The sequence below is a fragment of the Thamnophis sirtalis genome, unplaced genomic scaffold, assembly GCF_051295495.1.
Source record: "Thamnophis sirtalis isolate CommonGarterSnake01/CBP01778 unplaced genomic scaffold, rThaSir2_p1.2 scaffold_4, whole genome shotgun sequence".
In the NCBI taxonomy this organism is placed as follows: Eukaryota; Metazoa; Chordata; class Lepidosauria; order Squamata; family Natricidae; genus Thamnophis; species Thamnophis sirtalis.
Window position 1 is genome coordinate 131,385,153 of NW_028261384.1, and position 21,822 is coordinate 131,406,974.

Consider the following 21,822-nt stretch of genomic DNA (forward strand, 5'->3'; position numbering starts at 1 on the left):
GGTTGATTGTTCTCACTGTCAGAAAATTTATCCTTATTTCTAGGTTGTTCAGTTTCCATCGATTATTCGTTGACTGGTCTTCAGATGCTTTGGAAAATAGCTTGACCCCCTTCCTGTTTGTGGCAGTCACTCAAATATTGAAACACTGCTATCGTGTCTCCCTTAGTCCTTCTCTTCACTAGACTAGCCATGCCCAGTTCCGGTAACCATTCTTCATATGTTTTAGCCTGCAGTCCACCTCATCATCCTGGTTGCTCTTCTCTGCCCTTTTTCTAGAGTCTCAACATCTTTTTTATAGTGTGGTGATCAAAACTGGATGCAGTATTCTAGGTGCTGTCTTACTAAGATGTTATAATCGATGCAACCAGGCCTCAGGTTATTCTCTGCACCAAAGTCATTGTTGCAACTAAGCAATTTGCTTGCCTCCATGCAGGATGTGAAATGCAGCGGCAACTGGATGTGGCCAGCCAAGCTCCCGGGAGAAGGGGCAGCTCTGGAAGAAGCCTGCAGCGCCATGTGCTCCGTCATGGGAGAGCTGGGCGTGGCGGTGGATGGCGGGAAGGACTCGCTCAGCATGGCAGCCCGGGTTGGCACAGAAACGGTTAAGGCGCCTGGTGAGGCTTGGGAGATTGTATGTTAAGACTAGGCCCCCCAAATTGGGCTGTTTGCTGCGATCCCACAGTTCTCCATCTCTGGGGTTTTAGGTTGTGGAGTTTTTTGATATCGCGTGGGTTTTTGCCCCCTTCGCTTTCTTTATTTTCATGATTTGTATTCTTCATTGCGGCAGGAACCCTGGTCATCTCAGCTTATGCTGTCTGTCCTGATATCACAGCCACCATCACCCCGGACCTCAAATGCCCCGATGGGAAAGGTAAGGGAAAGAATATTCCGGAATGGGAGGAAAATGGGGAGCACAGAGGCCGAAAATGGGGCATGCGGAGGCTGAAAACAGGATGCGGAGGCCGAAAATGGGGCACACGGAGGCCGCAATATGCAATGGCAATCCCTGCAGCCCTGAAACAGCTGATGGTGGGGAGGCCGATCCACCTGACAATCAGGTGCTTCTATAGATCAGGCTGTGCTGAAACTGAAACGGGCTATTTGCTGCAAGGAGGCAAATTGCTGGGAGACAGAGGCAAAAAAAATTTCTTGTTTTCCTCCCCAAAAGCTAGGTGCATCTTATACTTTAGAGTATCTTATACTTCGAAAAATATGGTACATATATAGAGCAGTGTTTTTCAACCTCTACAACTTTAAGGTGTGGGGACTTCAACTCCCAGAATTCTTCAACCAACCTGGCTGGCTGGGAAATTTTGGGAGTTGAAGTCCACACAATTTAACCTGGCTGAGGTTGAGTAACACGGGGGTAAGGAGAAGATAAGGAGGGATAAGGCAGATATTTTATTTTTATCTATCTAGCTGTCCATCTATTTATTTATTTATTTATTTGACTTGTACGAAACACATCTACCAGATGTGGGATAAATGGTATAGGTGGATGGAGGAAAGAAACAAGAATCAATGAAGGAATATAACAAAACTCAAAAAATAATAGTTATGAGTAAAATAAGAGGGTTAGGAATGGTGAAATCTAAATGAAATACAGTAGAAAGGGAAATAATATAAGGTGAGCGGTCTTGATTGTTAATTGCTATTAGAAAAAAACAGGAAGCTCCTGTTCGTATTGTATTGTGTAAATGTGGTGTACGTCTAGGTTTTGTGTATGTGTATTTTACATGTTTGTTAATTTAAAAAAAAGAAACACGTCTTGCTAGAGGTCGGCTCTGGACACCTTCACAAATTTTCCTGATTCACCAATGTCTTCTTCTCACCTTGGTGGTTTTTCAGGAGCCTTGCTTCATGTGGCTGTGAGCCCTGACAAGCATCGACTCGGGGGTAGCGCACTGGCCCAGTGCTTCTCTCAACTGGGAGACACTTCCCCAGATCTGGATGATCCCAGCACCCTTGTTTCCTGTTTCCGAGTTACTCAGGATCTGTTACGAGGTCAGCCTCCTTTTCTTCTTGCTCTAAATTTCTGTTTTTGTAACATCCTGCTGGATAGAGAGATTTCCGCATTTTTTTGTGGTGGGGGGACGCATGAGGTTGGTTTTCATAAAGACTTATGCCAATGTTGGAACCTGAATCGGCAGAGGAATATGAGCTGGAACTGGAGCAGATGGAGATCGAGGGAGCAGCTCCGTTGGCTTGGAAGGAAAATTGGGAGGAGCAGGCCCAGTCAGGCCAGGGCCTTTCAGGATTGGGATGACTTGTAGGCAGGGAGGAAAGCAGGGGCAGGATCACCAAGAGAGGCTAAGCGTTGAACATGAGAGACAGAGCTCAGGCAATGAGCAAGGACCACCGCCTCATGATCCGAGAGCACAGAGAGTGGAGAGAAGGCGAAAACAGCGCAGACTGACCTGAGTTCTTGGGAAGAGAGTGCCCTGCCCCTCTTCACAAGACACACCTGGGGACTGAGCTTTAAGTAGATGCTGTGGGGAAGGGGGGCATTTGCAGCCAGAGGTTGCTTGAGGTGTGTGTGTGTGTGTGAGAGAGAGAGAGAGATCACTTTGCTCTGGAACTTGTCAGAAATGAGGGAGTGTTTGGGGAAATTTGAAACAATAAAGGGGTGGTTTGAACTGCCAGCTGCCCGTGTTATCTCTGTGCCTTGTCCCAGGTCATCACAAAGACATTTCCTTGGGTTTTCCCCATTCCGTGCAACAGAAAAGCCAGCCTATGATAAACTGGGGGAAACGGATAAATCTACATATATCTGCATGTTTTGGGTACTTTGAATTTTGTCTTGGTTAGGGACAAAAGAGACGAGTGTAGGAAGGTGTATGGCATTTGGCCTTTCAGTTCTTCCATTGGCTTTGCTCATGCAAGTTCATATGGTCTAGAAACATCGTTCTTATAGATGAAAATAAAGCAGGCAGCTTCAAGAACGGTGGATACAGCTGCCCCGATAATGGGACTATGGGATAACCACATCCAGGATCACGTTTTTGCCCTATAACAGAGTTGGAAGGGACCTTGGAGGTCTTCTAGTCCAACTCCCTGCTCCAGCAGGAAACCTTATACCAGGGGTCAGCAACCTTAAACACTCTAAGAGCCACCAAGGTCCTAACCGGAAGCCCCCCCCCCCATTCAATTCTGGTCTGGTTTCCTCACCATAGAGTCTCTTCCTAGCATGGCATCTTTTTTCCTCTGCCAACCAGAAGTCCACTTCCCCCACTATAGAGTCTCCTCCTAGCGCGGCATCCTTTTTCCTCTCCCTGTCCTAACTGAAAGCCCTATCAATTGTGGAGCTGACCGGTGACTGGGAGCCGCAGCAGAGGGATGAAAGAGCCACCCGCGGCTCCAGAGCCACAGGTTGCAACCCTTGCCCTATACCAGGGGTCGGCAACCTTAAACACTCAAAGAGCCGCAAAGGTCCTAAATGGAAGCCCTCCAGTTCAATTCTGGAGCTGACCGGAAGTCCAGTTTCCCCCCCATCATAGAGTCTCCTCCTAGCGTGGCGTTCTTTTTCCTCTGCTGATCAGCAGTCCAGTTTCCCCACCATAGAGTCTCTTCCTAGCATGGCATCCTTTTTCCTCTGCCTGCCCTAGCCAAAAGCGCTATCACTTATGGCACTGACTGATGACAGGGAGCTGCAGCAGAGGGATGAAAGAGCCACATGCGGCTCCAGAGCCACAGGTTGCAGCCCTTTCCCTTATACCATTTCAGACAAACAGTTGTCCGATCTCTTAAAAACCTCCAGTGTTGCAACTTTTAGAGGCAAGTTGTTTCACTGACTAATTGTTCTAACTGTCAGGAAATTTCTCCTTAGTTCTAGGTTGCTTCCCTCCTTGATTAGTTTCCATCCGTTGCTTCTTGTCCTGCCCACAGGTGCTTTGGGGAATAGCTTGACTCCCTCTTCTTTGTGGCAGCCCCTCAAATATTCGAACACTGTTATCATGTCTCACCTAATTTCACTTTGATTTCTATCTTTCATTGAATTGTATTCCACTGTAATCAAAAAAATGTCCCATAAAAGACTCTGGATGTTCTTTTCTCCCACAGATTCTCTTCTTTCTTCTGGCCATGATGTGAGCGATGGGGGACTTCTGACTTGTTTGCTGGAGATGGCCATTGCTGGGAATTGCGGTGCCCACATTGAGCTCGGGGCACCGGGGGTCCAGGGTGAGTAAACTGGGGAGACAGTTACGGCAGTGGGCATATGTGAACCAAGAGAGTTTTGTGGAAGGGGAAAAAAGAATGTTCCGACCGAGGCTTCCCGAGAGCATGAAGCAAACTCCTTGTCCCGACAAAATATCCCTTTTATTAATTGACTCTGAATTCTGCTCATTCACACCCAGCAAAGTCTTTCAAAGGAGGATTTACAGTAACAGACCTTATCTGGCTTGGAGAGCGGCCAGGCCGATATCTGCAAAACCTGGCAAGGAATCTCAGAGAGTCACGAACCAATGAATCGAACTCATTGTCTCCTGCAAACTCCACTCCCCTTTGGCTCCTCTTTTATTCCCTCTGGGAGGGGCCATTCATCATCCACCTGTGTCCTTACTCGCAAGTCGACCCCTGTTCTTCAGCTGTTCCCTTCGTCTGGCAACTCTGCACAGTGGGAACAGGCTCCAGCTGTCTGTCTGCCTCACTGATGTCTGACTCCGAAGGCAGCTGATAACGGGCATACGGCCCTGGCCCCCTCTCTGCCTCCGACACAGAGCCCTCATCAGAGCCTTCCCCAGACTCCAGGACTGGCCCATATTCCACCCCAACCTCCTTACTGTCTGAATCTGTTGCCAGCTCTGCTGGCCGCTGACAGGCCACAGCAGAAGGTCAGACTTATTGAATGCATCATGTTAAAGAACAGCAGTCAAAATAAATAAAGGGAGCCCTAACTTACGACCAGTGGAAAAAAATTGTTGTTAAGCAATGTGGTCATTAAGTCAGGCATCACCTGACTACATTTGTTTTTAAAAGCAATAGTTGTAGCAATAGCAGTTAGACTTCTATCATCATCATCATCATCATCATCATCTCCTTTTAATGACCCCTTAATCCCTTGCGGGGTGGAGTCTGGACAACTGAATGGATCTGTGTTTACTGGCCAGATGCCTTTCCTGTTGCCAATGCGGATTTTTGTTCGGCAGATATATTCTCATTATGCCCAGAAAGAAATATCTGCCTTTACCTAGGATCGAACTCACAGCCTCCTGATTGTGAGGCGAGAGCTCCACCTCTCGGCAGGGGTGGGATTCAAAAATTTTAGTAACCCGTTCTCTGCCCAGTTGCTGGGTGAGCGTAGCCATGGCGGTGTGTCTCCGGCACCATGGCGGAAGGAGATGTTTTCACCCTCCCCAGGCTCCAGAAATGTTCTTCGAGCCTCCGGGAGGGCAAAAAGGGCCTCCCCTGGGCTCCAGAGGCTGGAAACAGGCCCATTTCCAGACTTCCAGGAGGTGCATTTTTCACCCTTCCCAGACTCTGGAGGCTTTCCTTGAGCATCCAGGTGGGGAAAATGGCCTCCCCTGGGCTTCTTTCCCTTCTTCTTTCCTTCCTTCCTTCCTTCCTTCCTTCCTTCCTTCCTTCCTTCCTTCCTTCCTTCCTTCCTTCCTTCTTTCTTTCTTTCTTTCTTTCCCTTCCTCTTTCCTTCCTTCTTCCTTCTTTCTTTCTTTCCCTTTCTCTCTCCCTCCTTCCTTCTTTCTTTCTTTCCCTTTCTCCCTCCCTCCTTCCTTCTTTCTCTCTTTCCCTTCCTTCCTCCTTTCTTTCTTTCTTTCTTTCCTTCCCTTCCTCTTTCTTTCCTTCCTTCCTTCATTTGTTCTTTCTTTCCCTTCCTCCTTCCTTCCTTCCTTCTTTCTTTCTTTCTTTCTTTCTTTCTTTCTTTCTTTCTTTCTTTCTTTCTTTCCATTCCTCTTTCTCCTTCCTTCCTTCTTTCTTTCCCTTCCATCTTCCTTCCTTCTTTCTTTCCTTCTTTCTTTCTTTCCCTTCCTCTCTTTTCTTCCTTTCTTCTTTCTTTCTTTCTTTCTTTCTTTCCCTTCCCCTTTCTTTCTTTCTTTCTTTCTTTCTTTCTTTCTTTTTTCTTTCTTTCTTTCTTTCTTTCCTTCTTTCCTTCCTTCTTTTGTTCTTTATCTCTCTCTCTCATTCTTCCTTTCTCTTTCTTTCATCCATCCATTCATCCATCTGTCTATTATCTGTCTGTCTATTATCTCTCTTGCTCATCTATTTATCTGTCCATTGCCAAATGTTTGAATTTGGATGACATGGAGAAGTTGCAACCTTCATGTGAAAAACGATACATCACACGTCCTGTGACAGAGATTCAAACATTTGCCAAGTCACTCATCGTTGTGACGGTGGCAGTATGCCAGAATTGCCTGATCGACCTTTTGCGACCGTCTGACTTGTTTCGGTCACTAAAATGAACTGTTGTAAGTCGAGGACTACCTGTGGGCCTTTCTTGAAATGGTTTCCTAGGGGAGCAGAGAATGAGAGAGAAGATGGTGAGGAAATATTTCTCATGATATTGTTGTTTTTCTTCTCTTCTCTTAGCTTTGGAGGTTCTTTTCGCGGAAGAACTTGGATTGGTGCTGGAAGTGCCCCGTGCAGCGGCAGCTGATGTCTGCGGACGGTACCGGGAAGCTGGGGTGCGCTGTGTCCCCGTTGGATATTCCGGTCCTCGTGGTCCAAACGCCATGGTAAATGCAGAGACGACCAGGTAGAAAAAAAGAATGGGAACCATGGTGTTAAAGAACTAAAGGCCACCAGCAGAGATGGACTAGAACAGTGGTCACCAACTGGGGGTCCGTGGACCACTGGTGGTTCGTGAGAAAATTTGGGTGGTCTGCAGAAAAAATATTTGCATTTTTTATATTGCACTAAATCAACGGTCCTCAAGCTACATATCCCGGGCTGGATACGTGCAATGAACTCTTGTGTTGCTGCAGAGAGTCTCCCCCTTCGGGGTCTTTTTGTGCGGGTTGGAGGGGGGAAGAAATTCCAACTTGGGGTCTGCTTCAGCCTCCTGGTGGGGGGCTTTGGGTGAAGGCTGGAAGGAAGTGCCGCTGGTGGCGAAGAGCCGGAGGGCCTCATTCCAGTGGGACTGCATCATGGCCTGGAACTGACTGACCATCTCAGCCCGCTGAGCCTCCAGGCGCCACTACCTGGCCTTGAACTCCCGTAGGTCTCTCCTCTGTTTGGAAAGCCTATGCTGCTAGTCCTCAGTGAGGTGCTTCTGCTGAGCCTCCTTCTCAGTCAGAATTGGAACTGAGCCAGCTGTTTTGCCGACTCTTTCTCATGGTGGCTGCTTAGCTCCAGCAACTGCTTCCTGTTGGGGCCCTAAGGAACCTGGGTGGACAGGTGAGGAGGGTCAAGTTGAGGCTGGCAAGGCGCCCTTCAACGTGAATGACATCGAGTTGGCCACGCCCAGCCAGTTACATGCACCACCTAGCCACTCCCAACCACCCAGTCATTAAGGCAGATCATATTAGTGGTCTGCAGGATTTAAAATTATGAATGTAGTGGTCCCTGGGGTCCGAAAGATTGGTGACCTCTGGAATAGACACCGAACTGGCAGGAATAGCCAACACTCCAGAAGACAGGCTTAAGATAAAGAAGGATCTTGACAGACTTGAACATTGGGTGCTATCTAATAAAATGAAATTCAGTGGTGAAAAGGGTAAGGTTCTACATTTAGGCAAGAAAAACGAAATGCAGAGGTACAGTGTAGGTGGTACCTTGCTCAACAGTAGTAACTGTGAGAGGGATCTTGGAGTCCTAGTGGACAACCATTTAAATAGGAGCCAGCCGTGTGCAGCAGCTGCCAAAAAAGCCAACACAGTTCTAGGCTGCATAAACAAGAGGGATAGAATCAAGATCAGGTGAAGTGTTGATACCACTTTATAATCCCTTGGTAAGGCCATACTTGGAATACGGCATTCAGTTTTGGTGGCCACGAAAAAGATGTTGAGACTATAGAAAGGAATGCAGAGATAAGCAGCTAAGATGATTAAAGGCTCGGAGTCTAAAACATATGAAGAACAATTGCAGAACTTGAGTTTGGCTAGTCTAGCAAAAAGAAGGACTAGGGGAGACATGATAGCAGTGTTCCGATATCTCAAGGGCTGTCACAAAGAAGAGGGAGTCAAGGTATTCTCCAAAGCACCTGAGGGTAGAACAAGAAGCAATGGGTGGAAACTAATCAAGGAGAAAAGGAACTTAGAACTAAGGAGAAATTTCCTGACAGTTAGAACAATTAACCAGTGGAACAACTTGCCTCCAGAAGTTGTAAATGCTCCAACATTGGAAGTTTTTAAGAAGAGATTGGACAACCATTTATCTGAAATGGTGTAGGGTTTCCTGCCTAGGCAGCGGGTTGGACTAGAAGACCTCTAAGGTCCCTTCCAACTCTGCTAATCTCTTCTGACCCAGCTCCTCTGTAGTCGAAGCAATGATTCCTTTATTAGGAGTGCCAGCAGCCCCGGCAAAAAGTTTCTCTCTCACCTCAGGCTAACAAGTCTGTCCGGCAGAGGAGATGAATAGTGGTTTGCCACATCTATTCATCTCCGCCTCCTGCCTGTTATCCCCAGAGCTAGGGTGGAGTTTCACTAGCAGCAGTGGCTCTTCCGTCCCAAGAATCAGCCCATAGATTTCCACTGCTCTCCTCTCCTCTGCCTTCTGTGCATTCGTGCATCAGGTACTGGACCCAACTGCTCCTGCTATTCCTCATCAGCCATTCCAGACTTGGAGGCTGTTGACTCTCCATCTGAGGGCTGACGGATGACCCAGGCTCCGCCTCTGTCTCTCTCTCTCTCTGTCTCTGCCAGCTCCGTTCCCTCTTCCCCCTCGGAGCTCTCAGGTTGCCTTGATGCTGACCCTGACTCCCACACCTCCTCTTCCTCCCGTGATTCAGTTGCTGGAGGTGCTGGAGACTGACAGGCCACAACATAATCTGTGTGCTCTTAGCAGAGGCACATTGGGCTATGGACTTGGCTGTGATTTATGGCTAACCTTATCACCTAATTGGGTCTTCAGCTGCTCTGCAACCACTAGGTGTGTTTCTCATTTGTTGTTGCTGTTATTAGTGGCGAAGTCATGTCTGACCCATCACGACCCCATGGACCACGTTCCTCCAGGCCTTCCTGTCCTCTACCATCCTCTGGAGTCCATTGAAGCTCACGCCGGCTTCTCCGGTGACTCCATCCAGCCACCTCATTCTCTGTCGTCCCCTTCTTCTTTTGCCCTCAAACTTTCCCAGCATGAGGCTCTTCTCCAGGGAGTCCTTCCTTCTCATCAGGTGGCCAAAGTCTTTGAGTTTCCTCTTCAGGATCTGGCCTTCTAAAGAGCAGCCAGGGATGATCTCCTCTAGGACTGACCGGTTGGATCGCCTTGCAGTCCAAGGGACTCGCAGGAGTCTTCTCCAGCACCAGAGTTCAAAGGCCTCCATCGTTTGGCACTCATGTTTCTCCTTGGTGTCTATTTTCAGGTCCAGGTCACTGTGAATGGTCAGCAGGTGCTATCGGAGAAAGTCTCCACCTTGAGGAATTGGTGGGAGGCCACCAGTTTCCAGCTGGAGAGACTGCAAGCCAATCCAGAGTGTGTGGCTCAAGAAGAGATGGGCTTGGCCAAGAGGACGGAACCCAATTTCACCTTGACCTTTAACCCTCAGGAGGAACTTCCTCTTCTTCAGGAAATGGGTAGGAAATGGACGGGATCTCCGGGAGAAGTTGGGAAGGAGGAACGTTCTGACTTAGCTCCTCGACATCTTGGTTTCACACCAAGAAATAGAAATGTGTTCTGACCTCCCTCGTCCCACACCAACATACACTCCAAGCCTAAGATAAGTTATGGCATTTAATTAACAGACAGACAGGTCCTTGGCAGCAGACCGGCACAGACAAGCTTGGGCAGCAATCCAGCACAGATAAGGCTTGGCAGCAATCCAGCCTGCCAAGCTCACAATACTGTTCATCAAACATTAGTTAATGCGTTGACCTCTGCAAAAAGGGTGTGTGCACAAGCCGTCCTTTCATAGTCTGGAGAGGAGCCTAATGACCACCAGCTGAGTACAATTACCTCCTGTAACTGTGCAACAGTTCCTGACACCTATTAGCTCTTTGGTGCCGGGCATCCAGAAACAACTCACTGTTGGCATCTGGATCACTCTCCCTTGTCTCCTCCCCACTGGTTCAAGGCTCAGGTGCCTCCTGGTGGCCAACCAGCCTCTCTGCACCCTTCTCGGAGTCGGAACCCTGTCCAGGGTCCTCCACATCCTCCAGAGCTGACTCATAGGGCCCCTCGCTGTCAGAGTCTGGTGGCAGCTCCAACAGCTCCTGCTGGGCCACAACAGAAATGGATATACAGATAATCCTTGACTTACAACCCCAGTTGAGCCCCAAATTTTCTGTTGCTAAGTGAGACATTTTGCTACTAAATAATAATTCTGCAGTTTTAACCTATTGGTTTTTTTTTTAAAGGAAATAAGGAATATAACAGATGCATTAAGTTTGGATTAATGTTACTATTGCACAGGTAGTCCTCGATTTACTACCGCAATTGAACCCAAAACTTCTGTCGCCAGGCGAGGCATTTGTTAAGTGAAATTTGCCCCATTTTACGACCTCCCTTGCCGCAGTTGTTAAGTGAATCGCTGTGGTTGATGAGTGAGTAACCTGGTTGTTAAGTGATTCTGGCTTCCCCTTGACTTTGCTTGTCAAAATGTTGCAAATGGGGATCATGGGACCCCAGGACACTGCAACCATTTTTCACACTTACGACCATTGCAGTGTCCCCATGGACACGTGATCAAAATTCAGATGTCTGGCAAATTATTCATATTTATGACGGTCGCATTGTCCTGGGGTCATGAGATCATCTTTTGAGACCTTCTGACAATACATTATAATCATTATCAATTATTTATTTAACTATATATATTATCACTAAATTTCACTAGGTTTAGCTAGACATAACCATATACCGGCATTTCATTTAATATTTCTAAAATCCTCCAATAACACTGACTCCTTATGTCCTATTCTAGCTAAACATCCATAATATTTAATAACAAACTTTTCTAATCCTCCTTTCCAAATCACTGTTGGCAATTTTCATCTAGTTTCCTTATATTATACTCATACATATATATAGGTTGTCATCATTATTCCTCCTTTATTTGACTATATCCTGTATCATAACATTTTCCCCCTAAGAATCAAAACTTAACTGTATCTAACTAAATTCTTTTTTATTAACCTTTGTATATAATCCAAAAGGATTTCTAATCTTCCTTTCATGGGTACCATTCAATATTCATATCTAATTATTACTTATCATTACACATGTATACATTATCATCATTATCAATTATTTATTTGACTATATCTATTGTCACTAAATTTCACTAAGTTTAACTAGTTTTAAATTGTACACTTCCATCTATCAACCTGTACCTTTCCAGTAGCAAAACAGTCTCATGTCTTCTGCCATTTGTGGTGCCAGTCCTCTAATCATCTCCTTAATCAAATTTGTATGGACTCCTCTTAGCAACTCCTTGCTTATAAGTTTTGGTAAAGCTGCTCGTGCGATTGCCAGGCGTGGGCGAGCACAAAGCGTGCGCGAAACACGGGGTCACTAAATGAATGGTGATAAGTCGAGAACTACCTGTAATCTTTCAAATGGGAAAAAAAAAGAGAAGAACTTGGCAAGGGTGAAATACGTTGCCAAAGAACGCTTCTTTTATTTCCTTCCTACCGCCAGCCTTGCCTGCTCCCCGTGTGGCTGTCCTTCGCGAAGAAGGGAGCAATGGAGATCGCGAGATGGTGGCCGCGTTTCTTATGGCTGGATTCCAGGTGAGTTTGTCGGAACGGACGTTGCAAAAATCCTGAGGGATTGAGAGATGATTGGGGGAGAGGGGAAGACTTGCTCTTTGAAAAACATCCGTTGGGTTTTCTTCTGCGATACCTTTCCTACCCCGTAAATTGTATTGTATTGTATTGTATTATTTGTATGCCACCCTTCTCCGGGAGGACTCAGGGCAGCGAACAATTCAAGGGGGAAAAAAAGGGGAACATAAAAAGACAAAATACAAATAATAAAAGTAGACAACAGTCGCACAACCATACATGTCGAGAGGGGAGGGAACTCATCACCCCCAGGCCTGCCGGCAAAGCCAGGTTTTGACAGCTTTTCGGAAGGCCTGGAGAGAGGTGAGGGTCCGAATCCCTGCGGGGAGTTCATTCCAGAGGGCCGGAGCTGCCAAAGAGAAGGCCCTCCCCCGGGTAATAGCCAGGTGGCATTGGCTGGTAGATGGCACTCGGAGGAGGCCAACCCTGTGAGATCTAATGGGTCTGTGGAAGGTAATTGGCAGCAGGCGGTCTCTCAAAATCTCTCTAAATGCCACCCAAAAGGATCTGGGACAGGCGTGTCAAACTAAATTTCATTGAGGGCCACACCAGGGTTGCGTTTGATCTTGGGGGGGGGCATGTCCAGGGTGGGCATGACCAGCTCAACGTCACTCATCAAGGCTCTGTTTTCAGCTGTGACAGCCTCCTGCAGTCCTCTGTTAGCAAAAATGCATGCAGCCTCCCCGAATTCCACTTTCACTGGCCGAGGGATGCTGGAGACCATCGCGGCCAAAAACGGAACCTGTGTAGGCCATGTCTGGTCTCCCCGAGCTTCATTTTTGCTGGCAGAGGGCTGCAGGAGGCTGTCGCAGCTAAAAACGGAGCCCAAGAGAGCCACCTGCCGCTCTCCTGAACTCTGTTTTCGCTGGCAGAGGCACCGTGGGCCAATCCATTGCTATTTCCAGGGAGGCCTGCTGACCATATCTAAGCATCCCGAAGGCCAGATCTGGCCCATGGGCCTTGAGTTTGACACCCCTGATCTGGGAGGTCCTTGGTGCTTTCTGAATTTAAGGATTGGAGATGTTTAAACTCAGAGAGCACTATGGACCTCACAGTTCAACCCCCGAGCTACAAATATTCTCTTCTGTCAGTACCAATTGGATTGAAATGATCTACCCATCCCAGAAGGGCCTCAAGAGCTGTAGATCTCCATGTCTATGTAGATTCTCAGTCATCCAGGTCATGGTTGTCCCAAAGGTGCTTTTCCCCCCCCCCAACAGGCAACTGGACTTCATTTGTCCTTGAAGACGTTTCGCTTCTCATCCAAGAAGCTCCTGATACAGTAAAAAGCGCACACTTAGTCCCCCAAACCCCCTTTTTATTTCAAAGGCTGTGGATTATGTTCATTCACAGCCCGTAATGAGTCCCAAATAGTTGTACAAGAGTCCTACAGTAGGCTGCCAAAGTTCTTCGGGATAAGGCACCCACTTTTATCTTCCTTGAAACACTGACAAAGGCTTAATTTGGCAGTTAGCTTGGTAAGACCACATAGAGCAAAGAGTCAAAACGGAGCTTCAGAAGGTAAACTGACCAGCATGAACCAAGTTGCTTCCTGCAAAGGCTCACGTGCCTTTGCTCCTCCTTTATGTCCTATGGGAGGAGCCAATCACCTCCTAGCCTTACTCCCAAGTTCGTCGCTTCTGTCTTACCTGTTTTTGCCTTCTGGCATCTCTGCGCATGCACACACTGGGAACAGGGGGAGCCTGTTCCTCTGTCTCGCCGAGGTCCTACTCCGGAGGCAGCACGTAACTCCCAAATGGCCTCCTCCCCGTCTCTGACGCAGAGCCCTCGCCCGAGCCTTCCCCAGACTCCAGGACTCGCCCATGTTCCCCCCCAACTTCCTCGCTGTCTGACTCTGCTGCCAGCTGTGCAGGCTGGTGGCGGGCCACAACAGCTTCTCCGGTCCACTTCACTTCTTCCGTTCAGAACTGAAGAAACTCCCTGGATGAGAAGCGAAACCTCTTCAAGGGAAAAAAACAAAGCCCAGTTGCCTTTGGATAAAAGGCACATTTGGAATTGGCATCTCCAGTTTGCCAAGAGCTGCAGACCTCGGAAGGCAAATTGTTATCTAATATCCTTCTCACTGACTTCCTGGGCCCTCCCTTAAGAGCCTCCCCTGTGTTGTATTCTCTTGAATATAACAAGAGCCGAGGTGGCGCAGTGGTTAAATGCAGCACTGCGGGCTACTTCAGCTGACTGCAGTTCTGCAGTTCGGCTGTTCAAATCTCACCGGCTCAGGGTTGACTCAGCCTTCCATCCTTCCGGGGTGGGTAAAATGAGGACCCGGATTGTTGTTGGGGGGCAATATGCTGACTCTGTAAAACCGCTTAGAGAGGGCTGAAAGCCCTATGAAGCGGTATATAAGTCTAACTGCTATTGCTATTGTTTTGGGGGATTGTCATTTGCAGGTTTGGGATTTGACCATGCAGGATCTGTGCTCGGGCACGATGACCTTAGACTCCTTCCGTGGCTTGGTGTTTGTTGGAGGCTTCAGTTACGCTGACGTTCTTGGCTCAGCCAAAGGTGAGTTCTGTCTCCCCCCTCCAGCCAGGAATGGGGAGGATCATCAACTCGGTTGCATTGGGGAACCACTGTGATAAATATTGCGAACGAACAGTCTGTAGAGGTTCTCCGTCCTCCAGGCCACGGTTGTCCCAAAGGTGCTTTTTCAGGAGGCAACTGGACTTCCTTGGTTCTTTCTTTGAGGATGTTTCAGCTTCTCATCCAAGAAGCTTCTTTGGTTCTGACAGGATGGTGGGGAATGGAAGGATGTACCTGTCAGCGTTCCAAGTATCATGTAGAATTAAATCGGAATCAAAGGCAAAACGATCCTTAAAGTTCCAATTTAATAAACCAGACATTTGGCATTGTGCTATGAAATCCCAATACTGGAAATGACATCAGAATCCCACCCAGTTAAAAGTTCATGATCTTTTCCCCACAACCACAATCCATCACATGGTCCAATCTTCTTCTTCCATGCTGGCATCCACACCCAGCTGCTTCCGGTCAGGTGTACTAGTGCGGAGACAAAAGGCGACCTTGGCTGCTAGAAAAGAATGATAACAATACATTCCACAATCTTACTCCTGTCTATTCCCCCCTCCCATCAACTATACTAATGAAACAGCATATTGAAATAAGAGAAAGTGTGCCAGGCCAAAATTCTAAAAGGAATATAATTGCAGGCCTGACAGGACCGTGTTTTTCGGAGTATAAGACGCACCTAGATTTTGGGGAGGAAAACAAGGGGAAAAATATCTGCCTCTCCCTCCCAGCAATTTGCCTTCTTGAAACAAACAGTACAGACAATATACACTATTTGTAGTGTTATATTTCAGACTATACTTGCACAGATGCTGTTAAAATTGATGTGCTTTCCGGAAGTATAATTATTCTCTGCTATTTAAAAGAATAGCGCTTTTTAAAACAATAGCACTGGGCCTCTTCGGATCAAGCATTTATTTTAAAAAGCTTCTTCATTTTGTTAAGTTGTCTAGAATAATAATAAAGCAGTCTTAAAAAAATAAGTCTAATAATTTAAACATTCTACAGGCATTTAGAGTTGTCGACTTACCTCTTTGCAGCAAACATCCTGATTAGCGCAAGGAAAAAAAAAACCCTGCCTCCCAGCAATTTGCCAGTGGAGCAAAAAGCAAGTTTCACTTTCAATTTCTCCCGATCATCAGCTGTTACAGGCTGCAGGGATTGCTATAATTTATTAAAGCCCCGTTTGCTGCAAAGAGGTAAATTGCTGGGAGGCAGAGGCCAAAGGGTTGCGGCCGGTGAGTGGGCGGGACTATGTTCATTGTATAAGATGCACCCAAATTTTCACCCTCTTTTGGGGGGGGAAGGTGCGTCTTATACTCCGAAAAATACAGTATATTTCTTGTAGACAGCTGGTCATTTGCATCCTTTTTAGAGGTCATTGAAGCACTTGGAGGTTGATCTGTGTCCTCGAGGTCACCTGAGTAATACAAATGGTTCCTGTAGTCTGCAATTTTCTCCTCTGAAATCTGTTGATATTTCCACACCATTCGAAGGGCGTTCATCACCTCAAATTGGATAGCTGCTGTTTGAATGATGCGGGTGTATGAACGGATTTCCAGAGAAAAAAATGGCAGATTAGGGAATCATTTGCACTACTCTGGTGACCCTGAGGACAGTTACAAAGCTCCAAGTGGCCTCAATGGCTCTCTAAAAGGATGCAAATGGTGTTCTGACCCAGCTCCCCAAACAACGAACCTTCTGAAGTTAACTCAAAAGATTTGGTTAATTAGAAGCGCCAGCAGCCCCGGCAAAAAGTTTCTCTCTCAATGCAAGCTAATCAGGATTCAGGATTCAGGAGTTTATTTGTATGCCGCCCTTTTCCCTGGGGGACTCAGGGCGGCTCACATCCGAAAGGGAAAAAGGGGAAACAGACTTTTACATAGACGATAACACATAATTAAAAGAAAACACAACATTCATACCATTCGGGAGGGTACAATCTTAGCCCCAGGCCTGGCGGGCTAGCCAGGTTCTGATGGCTGTGCGGAAGGTCTGGAGAGTGGTGAGGGTACGAATCTCCACGGGGAGATCGTTCCATAGGGTAATCAGTCTGTGTGGCAGATAAAGAGTTGTCTGCCACATCTATTCATCTCCTCCTCCTGCCTTTTATCCCCAGAGCTAGGGTGGGACTTTGCTAGCAGCTCTTCTTTCCCAAGGATCAGCCCATAGATTTCCACTGCTCTCCTCTCCTCTCTGCCTTCTGCGCATCCGCACATCAGGCACTGGACCCAGCTGCTCCTCCTCTTCCCCATCAGCCACCTCCTGACCTGGGGGCTGTTGACTCTCCATCTGAGGGGCTGACAGATGGCCCAGGCTTCTCCTCTGTCTCTCTGCCAGCTCCACTCCCTCTTTCCCCTCAGAGCTCTTAGATTACCATGATGCTGATCCTGATTCCCACGCTTCCTCCTCCTCCTCTGATTCGGCTATTTGGGGGGGGGGAGGCTGGCAGCCGATAGGCTACAACATCTGGAGAAACACCTGTTGGAGAATGCTATTGCAGAACTTTGGGGGGTGACATCCCCTTGGCATTTGATTTCGACACCGCTCTCTTTTTAAGTTCTGACTTCGCCCTTTCTGATTGCAGGCTGGGCGGCTTCGGTGACCTTTAACCCCAGGGCGCGGGCGCAGTTCCAAGCGTTCCACCAGCGCAAAGACACTTTCAGCTTGGGCGTGTGCAATGGTTGCCAGCTGATGGCGCTGCTAGGCTGGGTTGGAGCCGAGGACTCTGAGGCCAAAGAACTTGGTAAGACGGATCACCTCTCCCGACGTTCCCCTTATTCCAAGCGTCTCTACGTCAGAAATAAAGCCACGGGAAAGGTTCCCTTTAATCTCTGACCTTCTCTCCCCTAGATGGGTCCCTTCAACCAGGGTTGCTGCTGAGCCCCAACCGCTCTGGCCGGTTTGAGTCGCGTTTCGTGAATTTGGGGATCGAGGAAAGTCCGGCCTTGATGCTGCGAGGCATGGCGGGATCTACCCTGGGCATCTGGGTGGCCCACGGAGAAGGTAATCGAAATGGCGTTTCAATACAGGGCACAAGGAACGGCCTCTCTTTTTAATTTTTATATTTTTGCAGGTATTTTTTTTCATTGGGAACGCCAAGGGCAATTTGCTGGCGCATTCTCATGTGCAAACATTGAATTAAAAGAAAAAAAAATATTTGAAAGATCTACATCAGGGGGGTCAAACTCTTGGCCGCGGCCCGGATCTGGCTCGCAGGTTGCTTAGATCTGGCCCACGGAACTGGCTGCGGTGCCTCTGCTAGCGAAAATGGAGCTCCTTTTTTGCTGGCAGAGGGCTGTGGGATGCCGTCCAGGCTGAAAACGGGGCATAGGAGGGGGGGGAGCTATAGACTTTGACACCCCTGATCTAAATCGTAGGAGAAGGAATTCTTTCCAAATTCCGTGATTCACCTTCCACCTGTGACTTTACTCCCAAGTCTACCCTGATTTCTGAGTTCTTTTCTTCTGGCAGCTCTGCGCATGCGCACACTGGGAACACACTCCAGCTGTTCCTCTGCCTCACTGCTGTCTGGCTCCGTAGGCACCTGAACACTGCCAGACGGCCTCGGCCTCGTCTCTGCCTCCGACACAGAGCCCTCGTCCAAGCCTTCCCCGGCCTCCAGGACTGGCCGATCTTCCTCCCCAACCTCCTCACTGTCTGAATCTGCTGCCAGCTATGCTGGCAGGCCACAACAGCGGTATTCTTACTTTTGCTCTTTCTTGGCTGGAATCTGAGCCAGCAGATTAAAGATTCAAGATTTAATGCATTTGTATGCCGCCCAATCCCGAAGGACTCCGGGCGGCTTACATAAAAACAATTTAAAAATATTAAAAGAATTTAAAATATAAGAAGAGCAAGTTAAAAGAACACAACATGCACTCAATCTTAGTGGGGCTGGAACTCAATCAAGGATCAGCAGCCCCAGGCCTGCCGGAACAGCCAGGTCTTAGTAGACTTTCAGAAGGCCGAGAGAGTGGGGAGGGTCCGGATCTCAGGGGGAAGATCGTTCCATAGGGCCGGGGCAGCTACAGAGAAGGCTCTCCCTCGAGGAGCCGCCAGACGACATTGTGTAGTCGACGGCACACGGAGAAGGCCCACTCTGTGAGATCTTATCGGACACTGGGCGGTATGTGGCGGGAGGCGGTCACGGAGATATCCAGGTCCTAGGCCATGTAGGGCTTTAAAGGTGATAACCAGCACCTTGAAGCGCGTTCGGAGATCAATAGGGAGCCAGTGCAGCTCACGGAGGATAGGTGTAACATGGGTGTATCTCGGTACACCCAGTATCGCTCGCGCGGCTGCATTCTGGACCAATTGTAGTCTCCGAACACTTTTCAAGGGCAGCCCCATGTAGAGCGCGTTACAGCGCGTTACAGAAGATTAAACTGATCGTAAGCCGAGGTAGTCCTCGATTTACTGCCATAATTGGGACCAGAATTTAAATTGCCAAGCGAGGCAGTTCAGTGAGTGATGTCTAATTTTATGACCTTTTTTTGCCGCGGTGGTTAAGATCAGGGATGCACAACCTGTGGGTATTATCAGCTAGTATGTTTTATAAATATATATAACACCAAATGTTTCTAATCAACAAAACCAAGCTCAAAGTTTCATTTTTTTTTCTTCCCAAGCACAAATTCCAGAAGGGCTATCCAAATAAGAACATATTTTCCCCTTCTTAAATAAAGCAATCGACTTAACCTTTCTGCTTGATCTTCCTGGTTGTGGAACTAATGTGTATTTCTATTTGCCCCTAGTAATCTTTGTGAGCAGTTACCATTTTTATTTACAAAATTGATGGTTTGTCACTTTCAAATTCTTTGGCCTTACTGGTTCTGTTTTTATAATAAAGCTTCCCCCCCCCTTTCCTGGTCCCAAATAGGTCGGATGCGGTTCCGCTCGTCCGAAATCCTGGCTCGGGTACGCTCGTCCCGACTGGCTCCACTTCGCTACGTCGACGACCAAGGGCTGCCCACGGAGGAGTACCCGCTGAACCCGAATGGGTCCCCTCTCGGCATTGCTGGTGTTTGCTCTCCTGACGGGCGTCACCTGGCCATGATGCCTCACCCGGAGCGATGCGTCCTACCCTGGCAGTGGCCTTGGATGCCAACCTCCTGGCGTCAGTCGGTCAAAGTCTCGCCCTGGCTGCGTATGTTCCAGAATGCCTGCGAGTGGTGCGTGCGCTATCCAGAGGGGCAACCTTGACCCCATTTCGTCCTGACGGGTTCTTAGCTTGACTGCCTCCGTTCCCAATTCTGAGCCACCCGTTGCAAGCGGGTAGATAGATATTCTCCAAGGCCTGGCCAGAAACCCGAAAGCTCTCTTTTCTGGCTGGTCTCCTTTCCCAAGATCACCCTAAACCAGGTTACTGAACTTACAAGCATCCAGAAATCATCGATATGGAGTGAGCAGAGATTAACCATAGTCGATGTGATGCCAACGAAATTGCTGTCTGCTCCTTTTCCAAGGTCACCCTAAACCCAGTTACGGAATTTACAAGCACCCCAAAAATCATAGATATGGACTGAACACAGATTTACCAAGTCAACATGATGCAAAATGAAATTGCTATGTGCTGCTTTCCCACAGTCGCCCTAAATCAGGTTACTGAACTTACAAGCATCCAAAAATCAAAGATATGGACTTCCAGATTTCTTCAAACTGCACACCCGTGATCGCGCAATCACTGAACCGGTTGTTAAACCGAGAGGATCCCACCACTGGACTGAACACAGATTAATCAGGTGCAAAACGAAATGCCCATGTGCTCCTTTCTCGAGGTCGCCCTAAACCAGGTTACTGGACTTAAGAAGCATCCAGAAATCATCGTTAGGGACCAAACACGGATTAACCAGGTTGACATGATGCAAAAGGAAATTGCTTATGTGCTGCTGCTCTGCCTGGGACCAACGCGTTTTCCAAAGTGCCAATAAATGCCAATTAATTCTTTTAAAAAATGTCTTTTCTGTATGGCTTGTGTTTGGAGTCAGCAGGGGAAAGGTTGCCAAATACATCTTGGCTGGCAAAAGGCAGGAACAACAACAACAATCACACAATGTACACACCTTGCCAGCAGTTTAGACATTAATGGCTGTATGTTACGTTATTTTGAGGGGACGGTACATTTACACTGTTATACAAGCTGCATACTCACTACTTTACATTGTAGCCAAGTGTCATTTCTTCAGTGTGGTCACATGAAAAGATATCCTTAAATATGCACAAAATGTGAGGGGGTGGACTCATTTCTGTGATATACTGTAAATCCTTGATTTATGACTACAATTGAGCCCATCATTGCTGTTACTAAGTGAGATATCTGTTAAGCGAGTTTTGCCCCATTTTATGACCTTGGCTGCTAAGTGAATCGCTGTAATGGTTGTTAAGTACAGTACATCTGGATTCCCCATTGACTTTGCTTTCTCAGAAGGTTGCAAACTGTGACACGTGACCCCGGGACACTGCAAGCGTCATAAATATGAATCAGTTGCCCAGCCTCTGAATTTTGATCACGAGACCATATACTGCAATGGTTGCATGTGGGGAAAATGGTCATAAGTCATTTTTTCCCCCCAGGGCCGTTATAACTTTCAACGGCCACTAAATGAACTGTTGTAAGTTGAGGACTACCTGCATTACAGCCTTTGGGATCAGCCCAGTTGAGAGCAATGTTAGGTAGCGTACTAATTTTTTTAAAAATAAGATACTTAGTTATTTATTTAATTTATTGGCCTCCCATCTTTACCACGGGGTAATTCCGAGAGGCTTTACAATATTACAAAAAAAAATATATATATTGTAAAAATAAAATGCTACAAAATTGCAAAAAATAATTAAACCAGATATAATGGTTGGAGATAACAGGAAACAAGCTCTCCTCCCCGCGATCCCAATCTTACCAACTAAAGAAAACGTCTTGTCCTAATTTGCTGGTGAATTCATTCAATCAATTGTGGAAATAATGTATGAACCAATCTGGATTGGTCACCGGGACAAGATATTTTAGTCTTCCAAGTTTTCAAACTCGTGCCGGAGGGCATTTCTAGCAGAGTGTGCAGAGGAAGCTAACTATCAGATTGCAAGAATCCAAGCAAGCGGTCAGATGAGGAGAGCCGAACTCGTTGGTAGCTTCACGCCGCAATGAACAAAGACACACATTCAATTTTGCAGCTACTAAGTTTGTGGGACGGACAGGCACAAAAACAGCCAGGGAAGCCTGGGAAACAGGCTCCTGATCAGTCAACAGGAGTGCTGATTTACCACCTGCCTATCAAGTACTTAGAAGGCGAGGGAGGGACAGCCGAAGCAAACTACAGGTAGCAGTGGTGGGTTTCAAAAATTTTCACCACTGGGCGTGGCTAGGTGGGGGGGATGTGACTGA

General features: G+C 47.4%; 1 protein-coding gene across 2 annotated transcripts in view; it reads left to right on the forward strand.

Moving 5' to 3' along the window:
- Positions 1-20,398, forward strand: part of PFAS (phosphoribosylformylglycinamidine synthase) — a 62,901-nt gene extending 42,503 nt beyond the window's left edge. For both annotated transcript variants that reach the window (XM_087714177.1, XM_087714176.1), the window contains 11 exons: positions 434-614; positions 788-871; positions 1,849-2,004; positions 4,060-4,179; positions 6,544-6,689; positions 9,476-9,686; positions 11,749-11,840; positions 14,303-14,417; positions 17,029-17,187; positions 17,295-17,447; positions 19,324-20,398. In XM_087714177.1, coding sequence (XP_087570303.1) covers positions 434-614; positions 788-871; positions 1,849-2,004; positions 4,060-4,179; positions 6,544-6,689; positions 9,476-9,686; positions 11,749-11,840; positions 14,303-14,417; positions 17,029-17,187; positions 17,295-17,447; positions 19,324-19,646 — 1,740 coding nt within the window. In that variant the 3' untranslated portion in view covers positions 19,647-20,398. The remainder of the gene's footprint in view (positions 1-433; positions 615-787; positions 872-1,848; positions 2,005-4,059; positions 4,180-6,543; positions 6,690-9,475; positions 9,687-11,748; positions 11,841-14,302; positions 14,418-17,028; positions 17,188-17,294; positions 17,448-19,323) is intronic.
- Positions 20,399-21,822: the final 1,424 nt, after the last annotated feature.